Here is a 13,201-nt window from a genome sequence, read left to right on the forward strand (position 1 = left end):
GCCTGTGAAGCACCTGCAGACCCACCTGATGATGATTCAAGTATAACAGTCTCTGTTTTCAGCAGGGCTGGGTTGGGCCATGCAAGTGTAATTGCAGCTCACAGAGAAAGGAATATCATGAAGCTTTTCTCAGTCAACATGCAAGATTTGTGAACATCTGGGTTGGCCCTCGAAAAACCTTAATGAGTTAAGTGATAGTATTTCCTTTGATTCCTTTTTACATTGCCAGTTTTGTCTGTGTGTGAGGCATTATTAAGTTTGTAAACAGTGCCTTTAGTAGGATGCCCAATAGCAAGATACAGAATCCCCACAAATGCCAAAGATACCCTTCCAGCTTGTGTGTACTTTGATGTCACTGACTGGGCTTCATGAATATGGAATTCTGCAGCAGGGATCAGTGTCACTTGGACACATTGCTATTCATTGTGGACATTTTGTTTTGCGCGCGTTATCAGATGATCACGCCCTCCCCTGATCTGCATTTAGAATGAACAGAGATGAAGGCAAAACAATGGGCAAGAAACAAGAGCAAAATAATGCGGAGTGGAATGACACATAGGATGATTACTCAAAAGAACAAAACATTAAATCTCTTTCCACTGCATGCACTCAGTATGATAACAAATTAAGAGAATAAGTTAAAAGAGAGTGCCTGTTTTTAAATGGCTCTCATGGGCTAAACCTGATCTCATCTGCTTTGTTTCACCCTTACACAGTCTAAACCTGTAAAGTGATCTAAAACACACAAGCATTGAAACAACAAGCACACTTACACACTGGTATTCACGCATACTTCATACACACATTGTCATTATAAATGGCCACATAATAGAATATTAATCATTTACACTCAGTCAATATGATTACTGAAGGTCTGCTTTAGAGCAGATTCAACAAATAAATCATAGAACAATGATATACAAAGTCAAGTGTTTAACTAAAAATGGCAATCAAGTGAGCAATCTTTCCTAGTTGACAAACTGATGAAGCGTGCAGAATTAAGACATGGGACAGATGAAGCAAGTAATCACCAATCAGTCACTCAGCCCTGATCACCTGACTGGATGAGCTGAAGCGCATGTGATCTGACTCTGCAGATCCACAGTGTCCACGGTAATATCATTACTTCATAATTTAACAAGATTATAACCCTTTTCACACTGATGAGCCAAACATAGTTCAGTGGAGATACCCTGTACCAGAGCACAGGTCAGTCAAGAGACAATGGGAATGCTGCACAACTATGCACAGTCACAGGTTGGCACTACCATGTGAAAAGGAAAAAAAATTTTTTTTTTCAACTGTCTGATTAGTAAAAACACAACCACCGTGACTACTGTGGATAACAACAGAAAGCACAGATCTGTGCACAGTGCTCCTGCCGTCATTGTTTTGTTTCACAATGCAGGTATCAACTTAGAGCGGGGAGTATACTGTACATCTACCACCACAATTTCACATGACCAATACATGAAATAAATTAAAAACAAGAGTAAACGGTTAAAAAAGTCCTTCATTATAATGCATGTGTACAGTAATAAATAGCTTTGTCCTCTATTTAAACTTTACTAGACACGTGTTGAGGCAGAGGTTGTAATTTAAACTCTAAACACTTCAGAAGTTACCTGTTTGTTTTATAATTTAGTTCTAAGGGTAAAGGGTTGGCACTCAGGGGTTCCCCCTCATTCACCATCCCTCTACTGGTAAAGAACGCAGGAAGACAACAAAGAACATGCTGAAGAGAAGACGTACATGTAGGAAAGATGCCATCTAATGTGTTTTTCCTGTGTTTTGTCCTCAGTGACTTTACAATTTGGTGATGTATTGCTCTAGCTGCAGTTGTTAAGTGTCCTTCATGAATTCACCTCAGTGCACACATACACACACCAAACCACTAACATACATACACACGCGCACAGATTTTGAGCACCCAATGCCTTGGTCTGTCCCCACACGATGCTTTATCTTTCTACAGCCTCTTGCTTGCTCTAAGTAGCAGGTGCCTTGATACAGCCTTTTCTCCTAGTTTTCATAAAACTACTAAGCCAAACTACTACTTCATCCTTCTTGGCCATTCATAACATTAATTCATCTTCTTCTCGTTTTTCAAAGAGCCATTGCGGTTGTGTTTCCCGTTGGCCATGCTCTCACTATGGCAGTGTCCATTAGCCATGTTACCATCATCCCTGATGTTACCACCTCCTCTGCGCTGGTCCCCAGTCTTACCCCTCAACAATCGTACCAACCGGTGCAAGGTGAAGCCGGTCAGAGCCAAAGCAGCCCCCACAGTAACAATCACATCCAGTAAGAAGTACTGGTAGAGAGACACCTTGTATACGGCGGAGCGCAGGTGGTTGGCACCATGGTGACGGAGGATGTAGCTAATCCAGTAGACAGCCCTGGTCACAGGGTGGCCAGGCTGGTCTTTGTGAATGCTGGACAGAAGACGTGCTTGCTGGCGGTACCTGGGTAGGCAGAGTAAACAAAGTCTTTAGCTTCGGCCTTTCAGCACGCTAGAGGGCAAAAACACAGGAGAACAGCTATGCCTGAAAACTGGAGAATACCACGAGTACTGCACGCGTATCATTGAGGCACTGGATTGTGATGCCATATATGGTCATCAGATGGTGCTGATTGAAAAAATAATACAAATATACAAAGCATTTATTTGCTACTGTGGATGTAAGAATTAGAATTTAACCTGGAGTCTGTAATGACGCTGGTCAGGGCTGTGTAGAGGTCTTCCTCGGTCATGTACTTCCAGTGGAGCATAATACCCATACCTTTGGCTGCCACACGAGTCATAGTGTCATAGTGGTCTCCAAACAGGGGCACACCTACCACAGGTACCCCGTGATACATGGCCTCGTAAATGCTATTCAGACCACCGTGGCTCAAGAAGGCCCTTGTATTGGCGTGGCCTAGATAACAGGAAACATAAGAGAGGTTATTTTGTGTTGTTTGTGTTGTGTTGGTATTGTGTCCATTAGTTGTTTTGACAAAACACTTATTTTGCCGGGTTGGGTTTTTCTAGATTATTTAGACAAGCTGTTGCACACTCAATATTAATGCAAGTGATTTTGCATTCTCTTTACCTCTTTTAACAGTTTAAAAAGGTGTAGTTCACCTAAAACACCTCAGCATAAAGCCATTGGGACTTCTGGATTATTACAAAAAAATAAGCTCTATGACAACAGTTTATGACACTTATAAGTTTTGTTCAGCAAAATAATCTTCACCAGTACACACCACTTTTGACCAAATGCAATCACCGGGCATACAAAGCTATTGTTAGGCTAGACACATACTATACCGTGGTCTCATGGCTGTCACCACTATGGCTTACAACTTGTAATTTGATTTCTAGTACTTTCCTCATCTGCAAAATCCTCTTGTCTAGGCTAGTTATCATGGCTGTGTCATTCAGAATAAATTGCAAGAGCGTGACTTTAAAAATAACAAGGCTGTAAATGCAAGCTAGTGAGTAGATAAGTCTCTATACATATCATGTAGTATTTAATCTGCTCACCTAATAAGTCGTTCTGAGGCATCCAATCAACAAGCTTGGTGTTGCTGCCAAGGTTACTGGGTGGAACTCCAGAAAATCTAAGGAGGAAGAAAGGGGGAAACAAAAGCAATAACAAAAGAAGGAAGGTTAAATACAAGGCTCAGACAGGTTATCTCACTCTCGAATAGATTATGTTGCTGTCCCAGTGTGCGAGCCAAGGAAAATACTGATATTGTACTTCAGTTATATTTGAATGGCGGCTAGTCAAAGTATTTCAAATTTATGTATGCCTAATATGTCAAAGAGTGAACACATACCACTTGGATTTTAAGCAAATTTCTATATTACACTATATTCAGCTGCCTGATTTTTAGGTTCACTGAGCTAAAACTAACACAGTCTAACAATAGAGTAAATTCTCCCTTAATAAACCTAATGATGTCTTCATACATACATACACACACACACCCACACACACAACCCCAAGTTTCGTCAACATCGAGGAACAGCCCACTAGCTACACCTGTGCTCATGGTCACCTCCTCTGTCTGATCACAGGTTACTACCAAGAAAGCAAATATGTTTTTTCAGTATTTTCCTGACATATTTAACTACACCTTCAATTTGAGTTTTCTCAATTCACTGCTGGGTTAACCAGCTAGACATTATACTAGCTATATAAGGCTATGGTATTGCTAATACAACATTAGAAGAATTGTTGGACTAACTGTTTTTAACTAAGCTTATTCTTGTGGATGCTTTTTGGCGTCCACAAAGTAAAGTAATCTGACAGTTTATACTTTTTTAAATTTTCTTTCCTTGATGCTGTACTAATGCATTTACTACTTTCATCAAACTACTGCTTATGGTATCTAATCTTTCTCTGATTTATAATGACTCTCACAGAATTAGTTGTTTTAACCAGTATTTTTTTTTTTCAGTTTCACAACTGCTTTTAGTAAAAACCTAAAAAGGCCAACTACTATACTAGAAGTGTGTTTAGCTTGTTACAAGGCTGTATACCAATGTACTGTACACGCACAGTGAGGGCAGAAAATGTGCTGTGTAAAGAGGAGATGCCATTTATATAGAAGGTTAAATGAATCAACCAAGTCTAGCATCTACATGTACATAATGTACAGTGAACAAAGGGGAAATGAATGTTGACCTCTTTTCCTTAGCAAAAAACAACAAGCAGAAGGACCTCACTTGTTCACCATCAGACATTTAGGCTTCGACACCGTCTTCTACTTATGGAGGTGGCAAATGTATAGAATATTTTGTGCATGTTTGTTGGTGTCTGTGGTTGTGTGTCCAAAAGCATCTTTCGGCAAATGCAAGCCACAATTCAGTACATATGCACGCCACGTCACAAACCCTGTCCACCCATCTGTCCCTTTCCCTTCCTAACCCAAACTCTTTCATCTCTCCTTCTCTTTTCAACAAAGCCCCAATGTCCTGCCAATCAAAGCTTACATTCACACAGCCAATTATCAATGACACGATTCATTTGGCTTAGTCCCCGCCCCTCTCATCAGTGCTTCTCCTTTTACAACTGAAAGCCAGATTACCATTCAATTTCACATGCAAAGTCTTGGGTCTTACAAGAGGCTCTTGGCAGTTCCTAAAAGTTTCAGATCATTGTCTCACTTCACCCATAGCCTTGGTCAGACACCTACAGTACAGTACAGTACAGTACAGTACAATACATGTGAAGCATCATTGTCTAATATCTCACCATCAAGGAGTGGTAAGCTTGATCCATCTCCCTTTTCAATGGTAGATCGACATTCCACTTATTCTAAGTCAGATGCATTCCCTACTGTAACTGAGTCAACCTAATTTCCTCACCTGCTTAAAAAAGCTACAGTATATGACTGAAGGTAGCACTAGCATGAAACTGCAAATCAATCACTCTGCTCCCTCCAGCACTTTCTACCTGCTCCACTATGATCAGCTCCAGCACACTCTGCCCAGCTTTTCAAATATTTGTCATTAAGAAATTACAATAAATGAGAATGTAACAAAAACTACTGATCAATCAGAAATAATTGAAAACTCTCCTGAGAACGCCGCTGGTTTGAGAGAGGAGTCAAGGAAGCTGTTTTGTCCAAATCGAACACCCCTCACTAAATAGGGGTGGTGGACTAAGACACAACTTGTCATCCATCTACAACTCTGTTTTGAGATCTCTGCCCAAGCATTCCCACCCTAATTCACACCAGGACAATAGGCATTGGGCCACATATACCTTGTCAGAACCTTCTCTGTTAGTATTGGCGACTGCATCTCTAATATAGCTCCCCTCACCTCAGGTGTTCCGCAAGATTCGACCCCTGGCTCCATTACTCTTTTCTCTATATATCTCACCTCTTGCGGCTATTATATCTAGCCATTATGTTCATTTCCACTTTTATGCAGACGATGTTCAGATTTATATGCCACTGCTGTCTGACTCCAATGCTCTTACCCCGTTGCATAATTGCATTCGGGATATTAGGCAATGGCTTGCGCAAAATTTTCTGCAGTTAAATGAGAGTAAGACCAAATACATCCTTATTAGTCCTGATCCATCGCCTGATGTTGTTAACCTCTGCACTTCAGTCTTCCCTCTATCTGACACGGTGAGAAATCTCGGTGTAATTCTTCATAGTGGTTTTACTTTTGAGAAACAGATTAGGGCAGTGGTTAAGTTGCGTTTTTTTCAGCTAAGACTTATCTAAGGTTAAACCTTTTTTGTCACATGCAGATCTGGAGAAGGCTATTCATGCGTTTATTATTTCACAGTTAGATTATTGCAATGCTCTATATGTTGGAGTTCCCCAAACTTTGCTACAACTAGTCCAAAATGCAGCAGCTCGGTTGCTATCTAACACCCCCAAGTTTGCTCATATCTCCGCTATTCTCTGTGCACTTCACTGGCTTCCAATCCAATTCAGAATTACATTTAAGATTTTATAGTTTGTTTTTAAGGCTATTCATGGCCTTGCACCTCCTTACTTATCGGACCTGTTGGCAATGTATGTGCCACGAAGAGCTCTCCACTCCGCTGATCATTTGTCGCTGGTGGTCCCACGATCCTGCTATAAGAAATGGGGCGACCGTTCCTTTTCTATTTGTGGCAGAACTATGGGTGGAAAGCGAACTAGTGGCCTTTAAGTTGGCCTTAAAGACCCACTTCTTTTAGTAGGCTTTTGAGGCCTAGCTTGTTTTATCGTTTTGTTTTAGCTTTGGTCTAGCAACAGTATTTCCTTATCTGTTTTATAGTCATTGTTTTGTTGTGTGTGTTTTTATTGTACAGCATTCTGGTGCTCCTGTGAGTTGGAGAGCGATATACAGTGCCTTGCGAAAGTATTTGGCCCCCTTGAACTTTGCGACCTTTTGCCACATTTCAGGCTTCAAACATAAAGATATAAAACTGTAATTTTTTGTGAAGAATCAACAACAAGTGGGACACAATCATGAAGTGGAACGAAATTTATTGGATATTTCAAACGTTTTAACAAATAAAACACTGAAAAATTGGGCGTGCAAAATTATTCAACCCCCTTAAGTTAATACGTTGTAGCGCCACCTTTTGCTGCGATTACAGCTGTAAGTCACTTGGGGTATGTCTCTATCAGTTTTGCACATCGAGAGACTGAAATTTTTGCCCATTCCGCCTTGCAAAACAGCTCGAGCTCAGTGAGGTTGGATGGAGAGCGTTTGTGAACAGCAGTTTTCAGTTCTTTCCACAGATTCTCGATTGGATTCAGGTCTGGACTTTGACTTGGCCATTCTAACACCTGGATATGTTTATTTGTGAACCATTCCATTGTAGATTTTGCTTTATGTTTTGAATCATTGTCTTGTTGGAAGACAAATCTCCGTCCCAGTCTCAGGTCTGTTGCAGACTCCATCAGGTTTCCTTCCAGAATGGTCCTGTATTTGGCTCCATCCATCTTCCCATCAAGTTTAACCATCTTCCCTGTCCCTGCTGAAGAAAAGCAGGCCCAAACATGATGCTGCCACCACCATGTTTGACAGTGGGGATGGTGTGTTCAGGGTGATGAGCTGTGTTGCTTTTACGCCAAACATAACGTTTTGCATTGTTGCCAAAAAGTTCGATTTTGGTTTCATCTGACCAGAGCACCTTCTTCCACATGTTTGGTGCGTCTCCCAGGTGGCTTGTGGCAAACTTTAAACGACACTTTTTATGGATATCTTTAAGAAATGGCTTTCTTCTTGCCACTCTTCCATAAAGGCCAGATTTGTGCAGTATACGACTGATTGTTGTCCTATGGACAGAGTCTCCCACCTCAGCTGTAGATCTCTGCAGTTCATCCAGAGTGATCATGGGCCTCTTGGCTGCATCTCTGATCAGTCTTCTCCTTGTATGAGCTGAAAGTTTAGAGGGACGGCCAGGTCTTGGTAGATTTGCAGTGGTCTGATACTCCTTCCATTTCAATATTATCACTTGCACAGTGCTCCTTGGGATGTTTAAAGCTTGGGAAATCTTTTTGTATCCAAATCCGGCTTTAAACTTCTCCACAACAGTATCTCGGACCTGCCTGGTGTGTTCCTTGTTCTTCATGATGCTCTCTGCGCTTTAAACAGACCTCTGAGACTATCACAGTGCAGGTGCATTTATACGGAGACTTGATTACACACAGGTGGATTCTATTTATCATCATTAGTCATTTAGGTCAACATTGGATCATTCAGAGATCCTCACTGAACTTCTGGAGAGAGTTTGCTGCACTGAAAGTAAAGGGGCTGAATAATTTTGCACGCCCAATTATTCAGTTTTTTATTTGTTAAAAAAGTTTGAAATATCCAATAAATTTCGTTCCACTTCATGATTGTGTCCCACTTGTTGTTGATTCTTCACAAAAAATTACAGTTTTATATCTTTATGTTTGAAGCCTGAAATGTGGCAAAAGGTCACAAAGTTCAAGGGGGCCGAATACTTTCGCAAGGCACTGTAAATAAAAGTTTTATTATTATTATATGTAACGGTTCAAAGACAGGTATGACGCTCACCGATACAGGCTATAACAGCTCAGCAGTTAGGGCCATTGTTGGCCACCAAATGACTGAAACACCACCCATAGGGATAAATATCTCTGGCTCAACACCAGTTGAACAGAAGTGATGAAGCCTCTTGGATGAGAGGTGAAACATCTTCTATCTAAAACCAAGTCCAGTTGATTTTTTCCTATGTTTTTCAGTTTACTATGACCTGGATCACTGAGAATCTGCACGGATACATTAGTGATCCACTACTTGTACAAACCAGAACAGACTGACCTATATCATCTAATAATGCAATCTCTAAATTTGTCATTTATGGGACTAAAAACTACACAAAAAGTGTGTGTGTGTGTGTGTGTGTGTGTGTGTGTGTGTGTGTGTGTGTGTGTGTGTGTGTGTGAGAGAGAGAGCGAAAGTAGTCTTACACCTTGAGGACTACTACAGTGTGGCTATTGAAATTAAACATCATGATGATTGCCCTGAAAATGCCTGAAATCAACTACTGAAACAGCTGACTTGAAGTCAAAGTGTTTATTTGTCATATGCACAGTTAGGAAATGTGTTTCCCTGTACAATGAAATAAATGTGATAAAGTTAAGGATTAACACATTCATAGATCCTCTTCTGTCACTCCCAGTTTCTCTCCCCTTATTTTTAGCACTCTCCAGCTCAGGTCACTGTCAGTGGATCATTGCTGTGGGACTCTGTAAGTGGTTACTGAAAATTAGAGTTCAGTTACACCTCTCTAACCCAGAAATCAATATCTTTGTGAAGAAATTCTTGTTATTTTGTTCTGACCTCAACAAACATTTGCAGTGTTTACACAGTGATGACAGGATTCATGTAGATGTTACAACAACTTTAATTTTATAGCCTCACCAGTACTTTTTTAAGACTGATATTGATATTCATAAAAGAGAGAAATCTAGTCCAGTTGATTTTTTTCAGCTTACTATGACCTGGATGACAGAGAATCTGCACAGATACATTAGTGATCCACTACTTGTACAAACCAGAACAGACTGACCTATATAAACAAATTTTATCATCTAATAATGCAATCTCTAAATTTGTTGTTATTTATGGGATTAAAAACTACACAAAAAGTGTGTGTGTGTGTGTGTGTGTGTGTGTGTGAGAGAATGTGGTCAACAAATCAAACTTTTAAATGTGATAAAGTTAAGGATTAACACATTCATAGATCCAGTTCCACTTTCTCTCCCCTTATTTTTAGCACTCTCCAGCTCAGGTGAGGTCAGTGGATCATTGCTGTGGGATTCTGGATTTGTATGTTTGAGTGAGACATGGAAACGTCACAGTGTATCGTCAGTGTTCTGGAAAATCACATATTTGACTTTGCCTAAATCAATGACATGCAAAAAGCTTTCAAGGCATTGGCTGAAAAAAAACTTCACAAATCAACTGGACTAGATTTCTAGGTCGAAGACACCCAGAGCCCCATGGATGTCAGAACCTGAAGATCACAACCCAAGAGAGTCCTGACCACATCCATCACACTGACAGCTGTGCATTGAGTGAAAAGGAGGAAGCAGATACTTTACCTCCACACGACACGTTGGGGCAGTCTGGCGAGCGCTCCTGCCAGTTTGTGAGCAATATCATGGGAAAGGTACTTGACCCCAGCTCCAAATGACACAACCACAAAGCCATGCTGTGCTGTGTCATTCACCCAGGCTTCAAAATCCTGTAGGGATATGAGAAAAACTAAATAAGACCCAAAAAACATTGTGTAATAGTGTAGTACTGCCTCACATTACAGATGATGATTCAAATTTAACAGCTTAGCTCCACCTCAGATTATGAAAGAGCCATAAAATCCTTGAAATATACATTGTTGTTATCTTTATTTCTTTATAAACTGACCTACAGCACATGACTTGATTTTATGACAATAATTTAAGTGAGGTTCTGAGTGACTTAGAGTTTCACAGAGAAATGTCATCATAAACTCACTGAACCCAACGGGGAAACTTTACCACGGTGTGAAGAGTACACTAAAAGGTTGTAATAACATTATAATTTGAATGCATCAGGCATATAAACTGATAAACGCTCAGACTATAAACCCCTTAACAAGTACAATCACAAGTTATCAAAAAATTCATCTGCTGCTGGTTGTTAAAATATTTCCATGTACAGTTGCATACTTACATTTAAATCCAGGTATATTTTTACATAAAACTGCACCGAGTGGAAATGTATCAAGCAAAACAGATTGTCTAATGTATAAAACTTTTAAATACATGCAAGTTAATACTTCAGAACCTTAAGTACAGATGTAGATTTATACACATTTCATATTATAACATTACTAAAACCAATGTTAAAAATCCAAAAAGTCACCAATTTTAATGTGCCAGTATCACTTTATTTCTAGATGACATTATTTCCACGTCCCGCATCTGGAAGGAGAGTGCATTTCGCGTTTGACACAAAGTGCATCATCCTTTTATTCAGGTCCCCAACAGACAGAAATACCGAACTCTGAAATCTACATTACCTTTTGGCCAAAATGTATTTTTCAGTTAATGTGACATGAATGTTTGTCTTAATAAGTGCTACGTACTGCAATTTGCTTTATAATTTAAAACTGTACATAAAGTCAACAAGTGGTGTTTCCCCAAGAGAACTCTCTATAAAGGTCTGGGTTTTTTTTGCCAACGTATATATGCATCACCTCAATAAACCAATGAATGTATAAACTGAAACTACACAAAAGCTAGTCTACTGTTGGGAAAAGAATAAGATATATTTCACTGACTATATGGGGAAGCTTGTTTTATACTCACAGCATTGCTCATTAACAGTGAGTTACAAAGCACCATGAAATTACAGTACACAAATGTCAGGCAGCCAACAAGCTCCCACACAATGGAGATAAATACTCATCTAATTCATGCATCCACAACATCTTAACAGATTAGTTCACTCCAATAATAGAAAGCAATATTTCCTTTTGTACCCTTAGCAGCACAGTATCTAGCCATGTCATTAGTTTCCGTTTTATGTGCTGTGTTCTGAGGTACTCTTATCTGAGTAACAGTACAATGGAGGTGAAACGAGTTTATTTTCTGATTCTCTGAAAACACTTAACAGCATCATGTTTCTCTAGAAACAATATCCTAGTTACTCTGGATAGTCAGATGCTGCTGACATCAGCTTTCATTTGAACATTAATTAATTTATTTATTTTTACTAAACGCAATCCCAAGTCTTGATTTAGCCATGAAATCACAAGCATTCACCAATTTAAAGTACAGTTACCTTGAATGATAGACATGAGCTATCGTGTCCATCTGTTTGCTTTTTACACACTTTTATTATCTGGGCCAGATACAGTGCAGTGCAGCTCCCAGTTGTAATTACTAGTTGCAAGTCTGAAACTGGTAAAATATGTCTTTATGGATGTAAATGCAGATGATCTCATTTCTGTTTTAGGACATAACACAGTTGGATTGAAGAGTTAGCAAAGAATACTACAATTATCAAATTGGAAAAAAGAAGCAATGTTTACATGTTAAATATAAGTTTATATATAAGATTTAACGCCTGCCTGCTATTAATATCCATTTGTATACTGTAGCTATGGTCTATGAATAAGATGTTGCTGGGACATTTAAAACGTCAGCACCATAGCAAGGAAGCCTGTGGATGCACACGGTATCTACCAGCTAACAACTCCACTGAGGCAGTGAAAACTGGATAAACCGCACGCCTTGGGAAAAATATAGACAATCGTACTCCAGGGCACTGTTCCTGGAAACAAGAGAGCTGTCCTAGATTTCACTCATAGGAGTTATCTGCATCACGTGCTAAAACTGCTTCTTGGAACAGGGTGCAGAGTGAAACTCTTGGGTGCTGAGATCGCTTGCAATGAGCTGATCAAAAACACTTGTCACTAGGCAGATGATGTTAAGAACATCAAGTCAGTGGTTTTACAGATTAAAATGTTTTTTTTTTCTCCTTGGCTGTGTGCACATATTTGAGATGGCAGCATATAGTATAGCAAAACAGTAATTTGAGGAGGCATGAACTAACAATGGGTGGGGACTGCCCAAGGAGCAGCCATGTTAAAGTGACAGAAGCAGAGGACAAGCTGAGGGAGGGAGGTTAATGGTACAGCTGCAGCAGCTAAAGCCGGCCCTGGCACGGAGTATCTTCAGAGGCACACTGGGCTCTGTGTCCCAGCAGCACAGCCCTACTGTCTCTACACTGCAGCCTCAGTGACCCCATAGAAGAGTCTCAGTGCCCCCAGAGGTCTGTCCAGAACAATGGTCTCGTTCTCCCTCCACTTCCATTATAACTCCTTCCACACAACATGGCACAATGCTCCCTATTGGCTAGAGTGGCATTCCAAAACCCTCCGCAGTAGATACCAATGGGCCACACTTTGGGCATCTGAACGCTGGAGCAACCCCCGTCACCACCCGCCTCGAGCTCTCCATGACTCTCCTCCCTTCCCTCTCTGTTCGAAATCTACCATGTCCATTCAACTCAAAGTCATCCGCACCCCAGCATCATCTATAAATGCTTGCTTTGTAGCACAATGTGATAATAAGGGATACCAAGTGACTGGAGAAACAATGGGGACAAGTAAGAGTAGATACAAAAAAAAAAAAAAAACCCCAGAGAAACCCAGTCAGACTGTTGAGGGGAGGG

General features: G+C 40.3%; 1 protein-coding gene across 2 annotated transcripts in view; it reads right to left on the reverse strand.

Annotated features, from left to right (window-relative positions):
- Positions 1 to 222: 222 nt before the first annotated feature.
- Positions 223 to 13,201, reverse strand: part of ugt8 (UDP glycosyltransferase 8) — a 19,773-nt gene continuing 6,794 nt past the window's right edge. For both annotated transcript variants that reach the window (XM_020602147.1, XM_020602146.1), the window contains exons 3-6: positions 10,084 to 10,226; positions 3,530 to 3,606; positions 2,702 to 2,921; positions 223 to 2,465 (exon numbers count right to left, since the gene is read on the reverse strand). In XM_020602147.1, coding sequence (XP_020457803.1) covers positions 2,084 to 2,465; positions 2,702 to 2,921; positions 3,530 to 3,606; positions 10,084 to 10,226 — 822 coding nt within the window. In that variant the 3' untranslated portion in view covers positions 223 to 2,083. The remainder of the gene's footprint in view (positions 2,466 to 2,701; positions 2,922 to 3,529; positions 3,607 to 10,083; positions 10,227 to 13,201) is intronic.

Source organism: Monopterus albus, unplaced genomic scaffold (assembly GCF_001952655.1).
Source record: "Monopterus albus unplaced genomic scaffold, M_albus_1.0 scaffold54.1, whole genome shotgun sequence".
Lineage (NCBI taxonomy): Eukaryota > Metazoa > Chordata > Actinopteri > Synbranchiformes > Synbranchidae > Monopterus > Monopterus albus.